The 13,966-nt window shown below is 36.1% G+C and overlaps 3 protein-coding genes across 3 annotated transcripts; 2 read left to right on the top strand and 1 right to left on the bottom strand.

Moving 5' to 3' along the window:
* Positions 1–6,995: 6,995 nt before the first annotated feature.
* Positions 6,996–8,691, bottom strand: LOC18016762 (GSH-induced LITAF domain protein). Its single transcript, XM_006399745.2, has 3 exons — positions 8,264–8,691; positions 7,344–7,470; positions 6,996–7,253 (listed from the first exon to the last, which is right to left on the bottom strand). The coding sequence occupies exons 1-3, from the start codon at positions 8,455–8,457 to the stop codon at positions 7,170–7,172; spliced, it is 405 nt and encodes a 134-aa protein (XP_006399808.1). The 5' UTR covers positions 8,458–8,691; the 3' UTR covers positions 6,996–7,169.
* Positions 8,692–9,604: 913 nt separating this feature from the next.
* LOC18019314 (GEM-like protein 5) lies at positions 9,605–10,985 on the top strand. Its single transcript, XM_024156862.1, has 3 exons — positions 9,605–10,087; positions 10,201–10,475; positions 10,575–10,985. Exons 1-3 carry the CDS (start codon positions 9,718–9,720, stop codon positions 10,773–10,775), a joined length of 846 nt encoding a protein of 281 aa, XP_024012630.1. The 5' UTR covers positions 9,605–9,717; the 3' UTR covers positions 10,776–10,985.
* Positions 10,986–11,807: 822 nt separating this feature from the next.
* On the top strand, positions 11,808–13,948 carry LOC18019313. The gene is given in 1 exon segment (XM_024156256.1): positions 11,808–13,948. A coding segment is annotated over 1 exon segment (1,926 nt). The 5' UTR covers positions 11,808–11,903; the 3' UTR covers positions 13,830–13,948.
* Positions 13,949–13,966: the final 18 nt, after the last annotated feature.

Below are 13,966 nucleotides of genomic sequence, written 5' to 3' on the forward strand. Positions count from 1 at the left end.
GTTGAAATCTCATTGGTTCTCATCTCTCTAATTATTATATCAGTAGCTCTTATTATTGTTTTACTATATACATTCAAAATTTATGATGATTTTTTGATGTGATAATTGATTTTCTTACATGTAAATATTTGTAAATGTATTGTAGTATTATCTTCAATTTTATCATCAATAATACTGATAGTAACCATAGTTTTTTTTTATAAATTTTAAACTTATGAACATGTATATTTTTATATGGACAATCCAATATAGTGAAAAATTATTTTATTGTGATAGTTATGATTTTTAATCATAATTTATATTATGAGATTTGTTAAAATTTTAAAATATAATATTATTCTAAATAAATTTTTAGAAAATTATATACGAAAAACAATTTTTCTCTATAAATTAATAATTCATAGATAATTAATATCACGATAAATTAATAAAATATTATGTTCCCAACATTATTAATTTATATAGGTTTTATTGTATGTGTGTGTATACTTAGGTGTATTTAGGTAGTTCTGTGTATATGATTACATATGTGCATGGAGGATTACAACTAAAAAGGGTAATAATGGCATGGAGAGGCTGTCAAATAGAGCTTCTTTTTGTCAAAAGTGCAGAAAACGTAATAAGAGTGTGATGAGTAGTTATCTCTTTTAAATTCAAAAAGGTCATAATTATTCGGTGGAAACAAGACAATTATAATTTACACATTTTACACTGAATTCTTAAGAAAGAAAGCTATTCATTGTTTACAATGATGTGATCTGATTTCAGCAAGGTCCCCACCTAAATAAATGCCCAAGTTAGATGTAATATTTCCCTAACTTGTACGTGGTAAGATAGTTTTTTGGGGGATTCCTTTTATTTTTATAAAGTGCTCTGTATTTTACTCAAAAGTAATTATATGTATAGTTAGCTCATTAATCTAATCTAAGGGCTGTAAATAATGAGGATAAATAACTTCTTAATAATAATAACCTGTTTAATAAATAACCTTAATTGTTTTATCATGACTGGAATCTCTTAAAAAGTCATGATACCATATAATATTTTTTAAACATGTTTATGACGAATTTTTACAAGGTTTTAGCAAAAATGATTTTTGTAGTTATTGAGACCAAGTATAAGACATTTTTTTTTGGTTAGCATCAATCTTCTTAAAGTCTGATTATAGATTGATAGGAACAAAGATATAAACTCACAAATTAGATCAGCTTTGACGATTTTTTTGTTCTTCTTACGAATATGGAGAAGCAATATCTGTCGTCATAGGATTCTAACATGGAAGGACTACAAGGAAAATTTATGCAAGAATCGATTCAAACTATTTTTTAAAAAAGTAGATGGAAAGATATAACTTATTTATGAACAAAAAGAAGAAACAAGCATAATTTTTATCAAAAACAAAATAATAAGCATAAGAACTTCAAAGAATCACCAATAAGAACCAAATTCCGTGAGGATAATATATTCGAAGAGGATCAAATCTCTCTCTCTATCTATCTAAAGATTCCATTCCAATCTTCAAACCTACTCCAACTGAAAAAAAAAAACATTCTAAGTGAGTTACTGAGTTCTGTTAATTTCAACAGCATCTATTACTGACACTGTTGTCTCCATCGAATTACTATGCCTTACGAAACTGAATTGAAAAGTTAGGTAACGGTCTGATGAGTGTTCGACTTAGTTGAGACACAAAACCTACCAAAGAAAAACTACCCATTAATTATTCGAACTAATGAAACAACTCCGTTAAAGTAAGATAATATTTTTAACTCGTAATTTCAAATTTTATGCCTTGGAAAGCCTAACCTATAAATATTAGCAACTTTTCCGCTCAATAACCGAAATTATAATTTGGCACAACAAATTCTTCTGTGTTTATTTCTCATAATAAACAGATATTATGTTTTACGAAAAATTTCCTTGATAAAATTCCCTTCATAAAATTCCATTTGGAAAAAAATGTCAGTATAGGCATTTTGATTCGTGTTGAATAACTAAATATTCTGTAATAGCAATACTAAGTTAGACCGATAAATATCCTATAATATTTGCTTTCTTACTAGTCCATACATATTCGATATTAGTGGTGGTAAGCATATAGTCACGAATTTCTTGTACTTGCAAGCAATTCCAATCATCTTAGTGATTATCGATTGTGTCAAATTAATTAACAACTTTATTACAAAATTTCAATATTTTTAAGGATGGTTTTTATGTTCCGTATGCCACAAGGAAATGTAAAGAATATTTTTCCGACCCAAAGATAAAATTCCTTTTGGATTCGTTGTACGGCATTATTGCTATTAGATAGTGGATAGTGGATTCGTTCAAATCTTTTGTTCTGTTTTCCCCACAAGTTACTTCTTTGACTCCGCTTGTATATTTGTATATAGGGATAGTATACATCAGATTATGACCAGCATAATAAACCGATTTTTGTACAAACTATAATGTAATACTCTTTCAAGTATAACGAATTTGATTAAACAAAAAACTAAATAGTGTAAATTAAAAGCAGAGCAAACGTGTGTCTCGTATATATATTCATCTGATTTGTAATAGACCTATTTACCTTTTATATAAAAATAGAATCAGCGAAATCTGGCCAAGAAAACAATTATAAAATTTTGTAGGATATTTTTGGTTATACTAGAACAACATAGTATAGAACGTTGTACAAATTATGATTTGTTAGCAAAACAAAAATATAGAATATTCTTCTATTTTGGCAAAGTATCATTTCTATGTAGAATCCATTATTTTTTCAAGGAAACAAAAATTATTGCATATGAAAAGAGACCTCTCTTTTCAAATCGCACAACAGTATTTATGCTTAGTTAACTGGTTACTTTTCTATTTATTTTTTTTTGGAAAAAGGTTACTTGTCTACTTTCCGAACTTGTATAATCATTCACTTAATAATTAAGTGTTTGTAGTTATCCAACCTAAATTATTCACTTAATAACTTGTTTTGGTATCTAATATCTCCATAGACCAAAAAAAAAAGATCTGATATCTCTCATATATTAGATATACGTGATACTTAAGTGGTACGATAAGAGTGATATACAAATACAACAGTAATCCGATAATGAGATCTGACTTTCATCTCTACTTTCCCATAGTTCGCAGTCACAATGACGATCGTGGTTGTGACATGTATATATAAACTATAGATACAGCCTCCGGTTACAATTTTTTTTAGCACAGAAAAAGACATGTATATATATATTTGTATTTTTTTAGTAAATGTCTTTATTGTATATCAGTATATGTATATATTTATATGCACATGTATATATATATACGTAGAATCCGAATTCTATTTCTGTCCTTCACGTGACAAGTTTTCCCGTTTGAAATGCAATTCCGTTTACTGGTAACCTTTTTTCCAGTTTTAATTATATTATTTTAAAAAACTCATACATGAATACATACATACATACGTATATTAACGAAAAAAATTATTAAAGAATATGGAGAAAACAAAGAAGGAAGAGAAGGTGGAAAGAGTCGTATAATGCTGACTTGTGTTTCGTGTGATTCAAATTTGTATAAAATTCCAAGTGGGCTGCGACTTGGGAGACGTGGGAGACCCACACACTTTCACAAACCATCCATTACCCACACGCCTTTTTTTTATAACTCATATTGCATAGTTATGTCACTTATGTGTCACTTCCACCAACCACATTCATTATGTAAAATATATATATACACCATACATTTACTTAACCTTTGCCTTAATGTTAAATTATACAAAAGAAAACATCTATACAAAAGAAGTTATAAAATTACTAAGTACTAACTAACGTCCATAATTTCATATCAAAGCTGTACGCAAACAACAAATTACAAATGCTAGTAAATGTTAATACGGATGCTAACGCTAAACGCAAATATATATACTCATACATACTCAAACACAAACACTAGTTTCGATAGAAACGTTAAACCGCTGAATGTGCAAAATAACTTCAACGCTAATGGTGAAAATTTGGTTGCATGAGCGTGAATTTTTTTTTTTGTTTTATAAAATTCAATCGTAAACTTTACACATTAATGAGAAACTATGAAACACAAATACACATTTCTATTTTCTTAACAATAACCACAAATTCAAATGCTAAACATAATCAAACGTAAACGGAAAATGTATGCACAAATTATAAGGAAGAACCAAACTTGATGTAAAAGGTAATGAGTGATTAATATTGACCCAGACTTGGTTTTACCATTCCCTCTACAGTAGTCAACAAAACTGAGAGAGAATTTAAGACGAGATTTATTGATAAGATGAGATTTATTATTAAGAACACTTTCACAAGAAACACTACAAAGGTGGAGAAAGTGCATCATCATTTATCAAAAAAGCTATACAAATCTCTTGAATCTAATCCTTTTCTTTTTTTGCTCTCCCAACCACCACACCATAATTTAACTACATAAAACAAGAAGGAACCTAGCTGGGTAAGCAAACTCAAATAAACCCTCCTTTCTTTTGTGCAACTCTCAAATAAACCCAAGAGAATCTTGATTTTTATAATTTTTATTTCATCAATTTTTCTTTATTTGGGTGTAAGAGCCAGAATCTCTTTATGGCTCTTGCCTGTTCCCATAAGCCCTATTACAAAACACTTAAAGAAGAGAATGAGGTCAGTCCCCAAAGACATGTTGCCTAGACTCTAAGCAAAACTAGAGATGTGACTCTCCCCAATTTCATTTCTTGATGTCAACACAAACCTAATTTGTAGATTAACCTAAATTACTTAAGGTTTATATCATCAACAACCACATCCCAGTGTCTATTTTATTCGGATACAATAGCTTAAGAAAGAACAAAGTCCAAAGTTGGTAATATAATCAACCGGTTGAATCGTGTGTATGAGGTAGACCATGTCTTGAATTCGAATCACATAGACGAAGAAAGAACTAAATTTGCGTGCTCTAGTCCCAGTACGAGAACATGTTGGTCCGAAAGATTCTTCTGGCTGTTAAAATATAGGTAAGAATTAATACGCAGAAAGATAGTGTTTGATATTTTGTGTAGAGGTTGCGTGTGAAGAAGCAAAACCCCTTGTGAGGGAGTGACTTGAGGATCAGCTTCAGCTTTCTGAGACATAATGACAAATAACAAATGGGTATGATATAGGAGCAGTTTTACTTACATCACATGTTTAGCTTTCATCTTGTGGTCCTATTTTCTTCTCCAATCTCTAAGCAAATCCTACACACCTCTTGAAAAATTTGTAAGCCATGGACCCCATTAAAGATTCAGTTGTATCTTCCTTAATTGACCCTTTTTGAGGCATGATTAGACTTTTATAGCGAAGAACTAATCCCAAAACTACATCAAAGCTAAGAAATTCTTGCTATAGATAGACATCAAAAATGGTCCCAAAGAACCTAACAAATCAAGCCACTTCACACGCTGAAGAGGCAACTCTTACTGTTCCCAGATTCCAACAAAACAGAAGAGTTATAAGCTTTGAACACTAAAACCAGCAGACAAGGCATATGCTTGGTGACAACTACAGTTGCACACCTGTACTGCACTAAAAAATCCTCTGCCTTTCCACCTTTGCACGCAACTCCCTGTTTATCAGATTATCAAACTCCATTAGAAAAAGAAAAGAAAAAAGACTAAAACTTATTCAAGTTGCTAAATAATTATTTACATGACTTGACGTTGCCATATGATAAATGTGTAATACTTTTGAGAAACCCAAACAGGACAGAGAGCAAAATAGCAGTAAAGTATTTTGTAACTTCATTTTTCACAAAAGGAAAGTTGCTATTATCTACACCTCGATTGACAGGGAAGAAAACAGAATACCTACTGTCTAGGGGTTTAAGAAACATAACCCAATAATATATAAGGGTCATGACTAGGAATCATTTTTTGTCCAGTTTTAGATAAAATCTAAGAGCACCTCCAGCAGTTAACTTGGTTTGAGATTGTTAATTTTATTTTATTAATATTTCTGTAATTGTGAAATAATGATGAATATTTATTTTATTAAAAAAATTCCCGCAACCAATCAGATGTGAACACATCTCTATAAATCGCTGATCCCTGAATTCAGGTTGTTAGCTAAGTGACTGTATACTAATATTTGAGCCTTATTAATTGATTTTTAAATCAATGTCCATATGTTTTTGTGCTAACATCCCCTCATAAACTTTCAATAGAACTGCTTTAAAAAACACATATGTACAGAAAGGATTATGTTCTAACTAATAATATGTTTTTATATAAAATTGGAAAACTCCGGAAATAATAATAACATCTCCCTGGCGATTTATCAAAATATAGATACCCTAGCTTACGCTATACGGATTTTCATATGTAAAACAATGGTGACGTAATCGTTTGAAAGATAAACCACAAAATCATCTAGCCTGATTCACAAAGTTTAATTTTGGGCTCATATTTTGCAAATTCGATGATTCAAAGAAATGGTTTTGTGTGCCTTATGCAAGAACAGATTCTATAATTCCTCTTGGACTTGTACTGTTGTACACACATTAATTAGAAGCCAAGATTGACGTTGCCCATTAAACTAAATATGTGAGAGAGGCAAGAAGAAGAGATGAGATGCGATGATCCTAAAGAGCCCGTTTCACAAAGAGTCGAAATTTTGGGTCCCTGGAAAAGGAAGGATTCAGCAGTGAGGAATGAGGACAATTTGTTAGCTAACCCTGATGACAGAGTTGTTACGATAAGCCATGAAGCCTGTGGGCAGGCCTGGCCCTGCACAGGACCCATCATTTTCCTATGTAGTGTCTACGTTAACCACGGACTGGCCGGAGGCACGAGTAGAGCTCGAAATACTAGGAGCAGAGCCGTAACAAGCCGGATTCAAACTGGGCGGCTTAGCTTAAAACATGCCAACGGGTCGGACCGGCCCGTCACACCGTCCTTACCTGTGGGATTATATAGAGGAAAAGAATCTCTACGTGAAGAGTTGTTCCATAGCCAAGAAGGGGTCACGAGTCAAGACACCAGACGGTTCAATTCATGAATCACTGGACGATACAGACAACAGTATATATTCCTTTTCTCACACATTTTACAGGGTTATTCTGACTCTTTAATTTTTTCAATACATGCCGCAAAACGACTCAACTTCACATGCAATATTTATAATTATGAAGAATGCATCTTATCATGCAGGGAGTGCGAAACTAGGTTGCTTCCACTGTGGCGGATCCATCACCAGACAGGGATCTGATTTCTCAAAGTCAGCAACCTGCAGACATATCATTCATATGAATGGAACCATCTTTAATACAGGACGATAAAAGTAAACAACAAGAGTCGTAGGAAAAAGTAAAATTACCTTGTTCCCACACTGAGGGCAATGGTGCTGTTTGTTCCAGAGGCAATCCATTGAAGGGCACAGAAAGCAGAATCCAAGCATAAATGGCATCATGCAAGCAACAACAGCAGCTACACCAGGTTTTGATCTGTATATCACAACCAAAGAAAAGGTAATCAAGATAAATGCACATCAAACCACAGTCTAATGCTCTAAAACTACTTTCTTTGGTCTACAGACATCTGACAAATGTAGCCTCTGGACATGAATGCTTAGATTGCAACAATCTTATGAGCTGCGCAAAATTGTAATCCATTCACATCGGGAATCAAAATCGAGAGATCCTGAAGTAAATAACTCGACCAATGGGGGAGTAGACAGATACTTTATCAAGGTAATAACACAGAGTAGTAGCTTTATCTTTTCAGCTAAAGCATAGAGATATTAACAAAGAGCGCACAACAACAACTGGTTGGAATTGGATCAATAGGGGCAAACATTTTTGTTTCACCTTCCTTCGAGTTTTTGTAACAGTTTGTTCATATACAAGCGTACACTCGATAAGCAAGAAATTTCCATCGTTCAAACACTCTACGTAATGTATCACAAAGCCAAAATAACAATTTCGAGAATCATGAAACCAAAAAACGCAAACGAGGAGGAAGCCATCAATCAAACAACCGAAATTTCACATTCCATACTCAAAACCACTGGCAAGTAAATTACTAGAGGCGATCATTTTCCTACTGTTATGTAAATTCATATCCGCCTCAGTCGAAGAACCTCGACAGATCCAAGCACATGATAAAATTGAAACGGATCCCAAAATGCCCATACAGATCCACACGATGATCACATATAAGATGATTTATAATCGAGTCGTAGAACGATTACAAACCAGAAACTCTACAATCGTATACGAGGTATATGTGTGTGTTTACCTGATATTGGTGAGACCAGTGTTGCCGCAATAGAGACAATTGAAGGGAGCAGGAGTGTCCCGATAAATCGTTTGATGGATCGGAGCACCCATCGGATCACCATAGATAGCGTTCGGCGGCACAATTCCGGCCTGATACGGATTCTGCCCGGCGTAATAGGGAACTCCGATCACCGTTTGTCCCTCTTTCGACATCCTTGTTTGTACGGTCAACGATTATGGTGAAGCAAAAAGCAGCGAAACAAAAGAGTATGGAGAGATGAAGCTGATTCCCTTCTCAAAGAGTTGTATTATTTCCCTTTCCGATATTGATTTTCCAGGGAAATCACGCGGAAGAAGATGGAAGGAAAGTCCAAATGAGTTTTCTAATTGCAATTTTTATTTGAAGGATTCTCTCTTCTGAATTTTCTCGAAAACCGAAACCGGCTTGGAAAATTCGAATCCCGTCTAGAAGATACACTAACACTTAATGGGCTTTTTTTTAAGCAAAAGCTTATAGCTAATATTGGGCCAGTTCATTCTACTCTTAGCTTTCGTCTAAATTCAAACGCTAAAATGTTGGTGGTTTTCTTTTTCTTCATTTCAATATGCCGGTTTGAATTCGGGTGTTAAACATCACAAACAAAGAAACACAAATTAGTAGACTACATTTCAATGTTTCAATGTTTGGATAGTACTTTTTCCTAGCTTTATTTGAAAAAAACCGCATTTTTGTAGAAAACGAAAAACCGCATTCTTACCATGTTCCATAACCATATTCAAGTTCAATAATTTAACGTCAATTTGCTAGTTTTTTCACTGACCAGACTATAATGAATTTTATCATCTTATTATGTACACACATTAAACGTAAAAGTGATGAGAACAATTAGAAGTACCGACGTGAGAAGAATTCAGAGCCTCAGAGGAATGTTCCCTGATGCCTTCTAGTTCTAGGCTTCTAGTTTTTTATATTAGGATTACACACGTGCGACGTGTCCATTTTGTGACGGAATCAAACAAGCGGTCACAAAAAGCAAAACGAAAAGAACGACGTGTCCTTTTGGCCTTTTCCGACCAAGGACAGTTCATGTCACAAATCATAATCCCCTTTTTAATATCTTCCTCAGTTGATTTGTCTTTATTTTAATATCTGATCCTAAATACATAAGGCTATTTGGCATTTGCAAAATGATTTAACAAAAACTTAATCATCGACACGGTCACACGGCAAGCTTTCTAGTATGTTTCTAAAATCTTGTGTTTGGTGTTTTTTTCTTATTGGTTAAGAAAGTCTGACTCTTCGTCCCAAAGGCAACACCAAAACCGCGTTTTATATTTGTGTTATCCAGTCTCTTATAAAAGATCAGAGAGATTCTTCTATAGACTATTCAAAATTCAGCACAATCCACAAAATCAATTTCAATAGAAGAACATTATCGAATCATCCGCCAAACTCAGAGAGAATTTTCAGAAATGAAAGGATCACAAGAAGAAGATACTCACCAGCCAAACATCGTTGATCAAGAACATCCCAAATCCCTAGAAACAGAGGACCCACAAAACCAACCACCTTCTTCATCGTCTCCGGATCAGGCTCCGGCGGATCCCAAGAAGTGGGGGACTCACGTGATGGGAGCTCCGGCGGCTCCCGTAGCTCATCCCGATAATCAGCAGGCGGCGGCGTGGGTCGCCGGAGATAACCAGCAGAAGCCGTACCAACCGTATATCGTCTACACTCCTCTCGAGCATCCTCCAACTAATAACCCTCTCGAGCCCGTCATGGGAATGTTCCATAGCTGGAGCCGCAAGGCTGAAACCGTCGCTCGTAACCTCTGGCACAATCGTAAGTCTCTCGTTCTACATAAAAAGTAGCAATTTTTGACCAATTTTCTTGATTTTGAGCATTTGGACTCTGCCCTTTTTGCGAATTTTGAAGGATTGTTTTTGTTTGTGCAGTGAAGACGGGTCCGTCTATGTCGGAAACGGCGTGGGGAAAGGTTAACCTGACGGCGAAAGCGATAACGGAGGGAGGATTCGAATCCCTTTTCAGGCAGATTTTCGGAACAGAGCCAAACGAGAAGCTGAAGAAGACTTTCGCATGTTACCTCTCCACGTCGACAGGCCCCGTCGCTGGAACTCTCTATCTCTCGAATGCTCGCATCGCTTTCTGCAGCGACCGTCCTCTCTTCTTCACCGCTCCTTCTGGCCAAGAAGCTTGGAGCTACTACAGGGTAAATTCTTGTTGTTTGTAAAATTGAAAATCGTTGAAGATTGTGGGATGAATTTATTTATGATATAATGATATTTTTGATGTTTTTGGTTTTGGGTAGGTTGTGTTGCCGTTGGCGAATGTTGAGATTGTAAATCCGGTGGTGGTGAAGGAGACTCCTCCGGAGAAGTACATTCAGGTGACGACGGTGGATCGACATGACTTCTGGTTCATGGGTTTTGTGAATTACGAGAAGGCTACGCATCATCTCTTGACCAGTGTCTCGGATTCTCAAACCGCACACAGCTCTGTGTCTGGTTAGAGCAGATTTTGCATCGTGTTTGTATCTTTTTAGTTTTGCTTTTTCTGCGTTTGTGGTTGGTGTGTTTTTTCTATGTATGTAAATTTTGTATGAGTTTTGTAAGTCTTGAGTCTCGATTTGTGTGTTGATTAGAGTTGCCTTTCACTTATGTATGATTACTTTTGTAATAGTTTGCAATACATATGTACTTTGAGTACCCGTTTTAGCTTTGCCGATTTCTAAGCTCTTCTTTTTGTTGGCGCGATTTAGATTCTACTTCTAGAATGGAGCATAGTTTTAGACTTTTAGTGGTACTTGGGACAGGCCGGTCTCATTATTTTGATGGGCCCTGTGCAATGGTTTTAATTATATAAAAAAGGCATTAATTTTTTAGGTAGTTTACAGTTAAGATTTTCAAGATCCCGATATTTAAAGATCGTAGTTGTAGATTGGCTATAGAATTTTTGCAATAATTTTTTTTTGCATTTATTTCATTAATAAAACAATAGATAAATACTCAAAATACTTATATGAAATCCACTGATAAAAAAGAAATTACAAAAGCTCAAAGATAAATAAAAGATATTAAAGTCTAATTATTTATTAAATTTTATTTTTTAGTTGATTTAGTAAAAATGTCGGTTTAGTACAATCGATTCTAAATCCAATCTAAATTAATCACTTTTGTTATTTATAAAGTTGTATGATTTTTATTAATAAAAATTAAAAGTAAGAATTATAGTGTAATATTTTAAATTTTGTGACAGTAGATTTGAAGTTTTGTTTTTGGAGACAACACCATCAAACCTTAAATTTGATATATGGTCAATCTCTTTGAAGTTTTTTTTGAGATGTTCTTAGGAAAAGAAAGAAAATATACTTAAAAAATAATAATCTTCAATTAATAATTACGATATAATCCCACAGTGTAAAGTCACATTTATCTGATTCTAAAAAGGAAAAAAAAATGTTGAAAAGGTCAAAAAAGAAGTAGGCGGTTATGATTTGAAAGAAAAAAGGAAGGAAAAAAAATATACCAAGCATCACCGCCTTCACAAAAACTTGCACACCAAGACAAACAAATCAGGGTTTTTGCATATTATAAATAAAGTCAAAACATACGACCTTTATCATCACTTCTAAATAATCATGGCTTCTCGGTTGCTTGGTCCAGCGGAGATCCGAGACTTCAACACTCTCCCCCCAAAACCCATCAAAGCCTCTGCCACCGGCAACCCATTCATCGACCTAATGGTCTCACAATTCAACAAGTCAATAAAAGTCAACGATCTCTCTTCTCCTCAAATGGGCCGTACCGAGAATGGATCCGGCACGTACCTCTCCTCACGCAACCCTTGCCTCGACTTCTTCTTCCACGTTGTTCCTACCACGCCCAAAGAATCTATTGAGAAGCGACTCAGCAAGGCTTGGGACCACGACGCCTTAACCACACTCAAACTTATATGTAACCTTCGTGGAGTCCGTGGCACGGGAAAGTCAAACAAGGAAGGGTTTTACACGGCGGCTCTATGGCTCCATGGTCGTCATCCCAAAACCCTCGCTTGTAACCTCGACTCCCTCTCGAAATTTGGCTACTTTAAAGACTTTCCGGAGATTCTTTACCGGATTCTCAAAGGATCTAAGATCCGTGAAACCCAAAAATCGGAATTGGAGCAGAGGAAAAGGGTTTCTAGAGGTAGAGGAAGAGCTCCTTTTCAAGGTCGTCGCCGAACCGGTGGCCGTAAAAAGAAGTAGGCGGCGACGAGGGAGCTGAGGATATCGAGCGCAGAGTTGAGGAACGAGGCGGAGAAAGCAATAGCGAGTATAGATCGGAAGCTGGAGAGGATTTCAATGGGGAAGGAAGCATTTACCAGATATTCTCAAGATCCAGACTATCGATTCCTCCACGAACGAGTCTCCGATCTATTCGCAGATCACCTGAGGAGAGATCTCGGGTTTTTGAAATCCGGCGAGACGAACAAAATCTCTCTGGCGGCGAAGTGGTGTCCGTCGCTTGACTCTTCGTTCGACAAAGCAACTCTTATCTGCGAGAGCATCGCCAGAAAGCTGTTTCCTCGTGAATCGTTTCCAGAATACGAAGGCGTAGAGGAAGCTCACTACGCGTACAGAGTTCGTGATCGGCTCCGGAAACAGGTTCTGGTTCCTCTCCGGAGAACATTGGAGCTCCCGGAGATTTACATGGGAGCTAAAGATTGGGAATCTCTTCCGTACAATCGTGTAGCGTCAGTGGCGATGAAGTCGTACAAGGAGATATTCTTGAAGCACGACGCCGAGAGGTTTCGGAAGTATCTGGAAGATGCGAGATCAGGGAAAACGAAGATCGCCGCCGGTGCTGTGTTGCCTCACGAGATAATCGGTGAATTAGACGCCGGAGACGGTGGACAAGTCGCGGAGCTGCAGTGGAAACGAATGGTGGATGATCTGAGAAAGAAGGGTTCGCTGAGGAATTGCATCGCTATCTCCGACGTGTCGGGATCTATGAACGGAACTCCGATGGAGGTTTCCGTCGCGCTTGGTGTGCTCGTCTCCGAGCTATCGGAGGAGCCGTGGAGAGGAAAGCTGATAACTTTCAGCGCGGATCCAGAGCTACAGTTCGTGGATGGAGACGATTTGAGGTCGAAAACAGAGTTTGTGAGGAATATGAAATGGGGAGGTAACACTGATTTTCAGAAAGTGTTTGACTTGATTCTGAGAGTGGCGGTTGAAGGGAAGTTGAAGCCGGAGGAGATGATCAAGAGGGTGTTTGTGTTCAGTGACATGGAGTTTGATGAAGCCTCGTCTTCTAATGATTGGGAGACGGATTATCAGGTGATTGTGAGGAAGTACAGAGAGAAAGGGTATGGAGAAGTTGTGCCGGAGATTGTGTTTTGGAATTTGAGGGCGTCGAAGTCAACGCCGGTGCTAGGAAACGAGAAAGGAGTGGCTTTGGTGAGTAGGTTTTCGAAGAATATCATCAAAGTGTTTTTGGATCATGATGGAGAGATTGATCCCATGACGATCATGGAGATTGTTCTATCCAGAGAAGAGTATAAAACTCTTGTAGTGGTTGATTGAAAGATTCGGGCTTTGGTTTGTTATTTATGGTTTTATTTATAATTCTTATTCTTCGAAGATCTATAATTTATAATGCATTGTACTCTTCTCTGAAGAAATCATTGTAACTGACATGAAGATTCTATCAATCATAAAAG

This window comes from Eutrema salsugineum, unplaced genomic scaffold, assembly GCF_000478725.1.
Source record: "Eutrema salsugineum unplaced genomic scaffold, Eutsalg1_0 scaffold_2, whole genome shotgun sequence".
Taxonomy (NCBI): Eukaryota; Viridiplantae; Streptophyta; class Magnoliopsida; order Brassicales; family Brassicaceae; genus Eutrema; species Eutrema salsugineum.

Bases quoted from the DNA above. Each gene is read 5' to 3' on its own strand.
- LOC18016762 (XM_006399745.2), bottom strand. From the start codon at position 8,457: ATGTCGAAAGAGGGACAAACGGTGATCGGAGTTCCCTATTACGCCGGG. The intron at 7,471-8,263 runs GTAAACACACAC...TGTGATATACAG, and splicing joins ACTGGTCTCACCAATATCAG to ATCAAAACCTGGTGTAGCTG. The intron at 7,254-7,343 runs GTAATTTTACTT...ATATGTCTGCAG, and splicing joins GCCCTCAGTGTGGGAACAAG to GTTGCTGACTTTGAGAAATC.
- LOC18019314 (XM_024156862.1), top strand. From the start codon at position 9,718: ATGAAAGGATCACAAGAAGAAGATACTCACCAGCCAAACATCGTTGAT. The intron at 10,088-10,200 runs GTAAGTCTCTCG...TTGTTTGTGCAG, and splicing joins TCGTAACCTCTGGCACAATC to TGAAGACGGGTCCGTCTATG. The intron at 10,476-10,574 runs GTAAATTCTTGT...GGTTTTGGGTAG, and splicing joins AAGCTTGGAGCTACTACAGG to GTTGTGTTGCCGTTGGCGAA.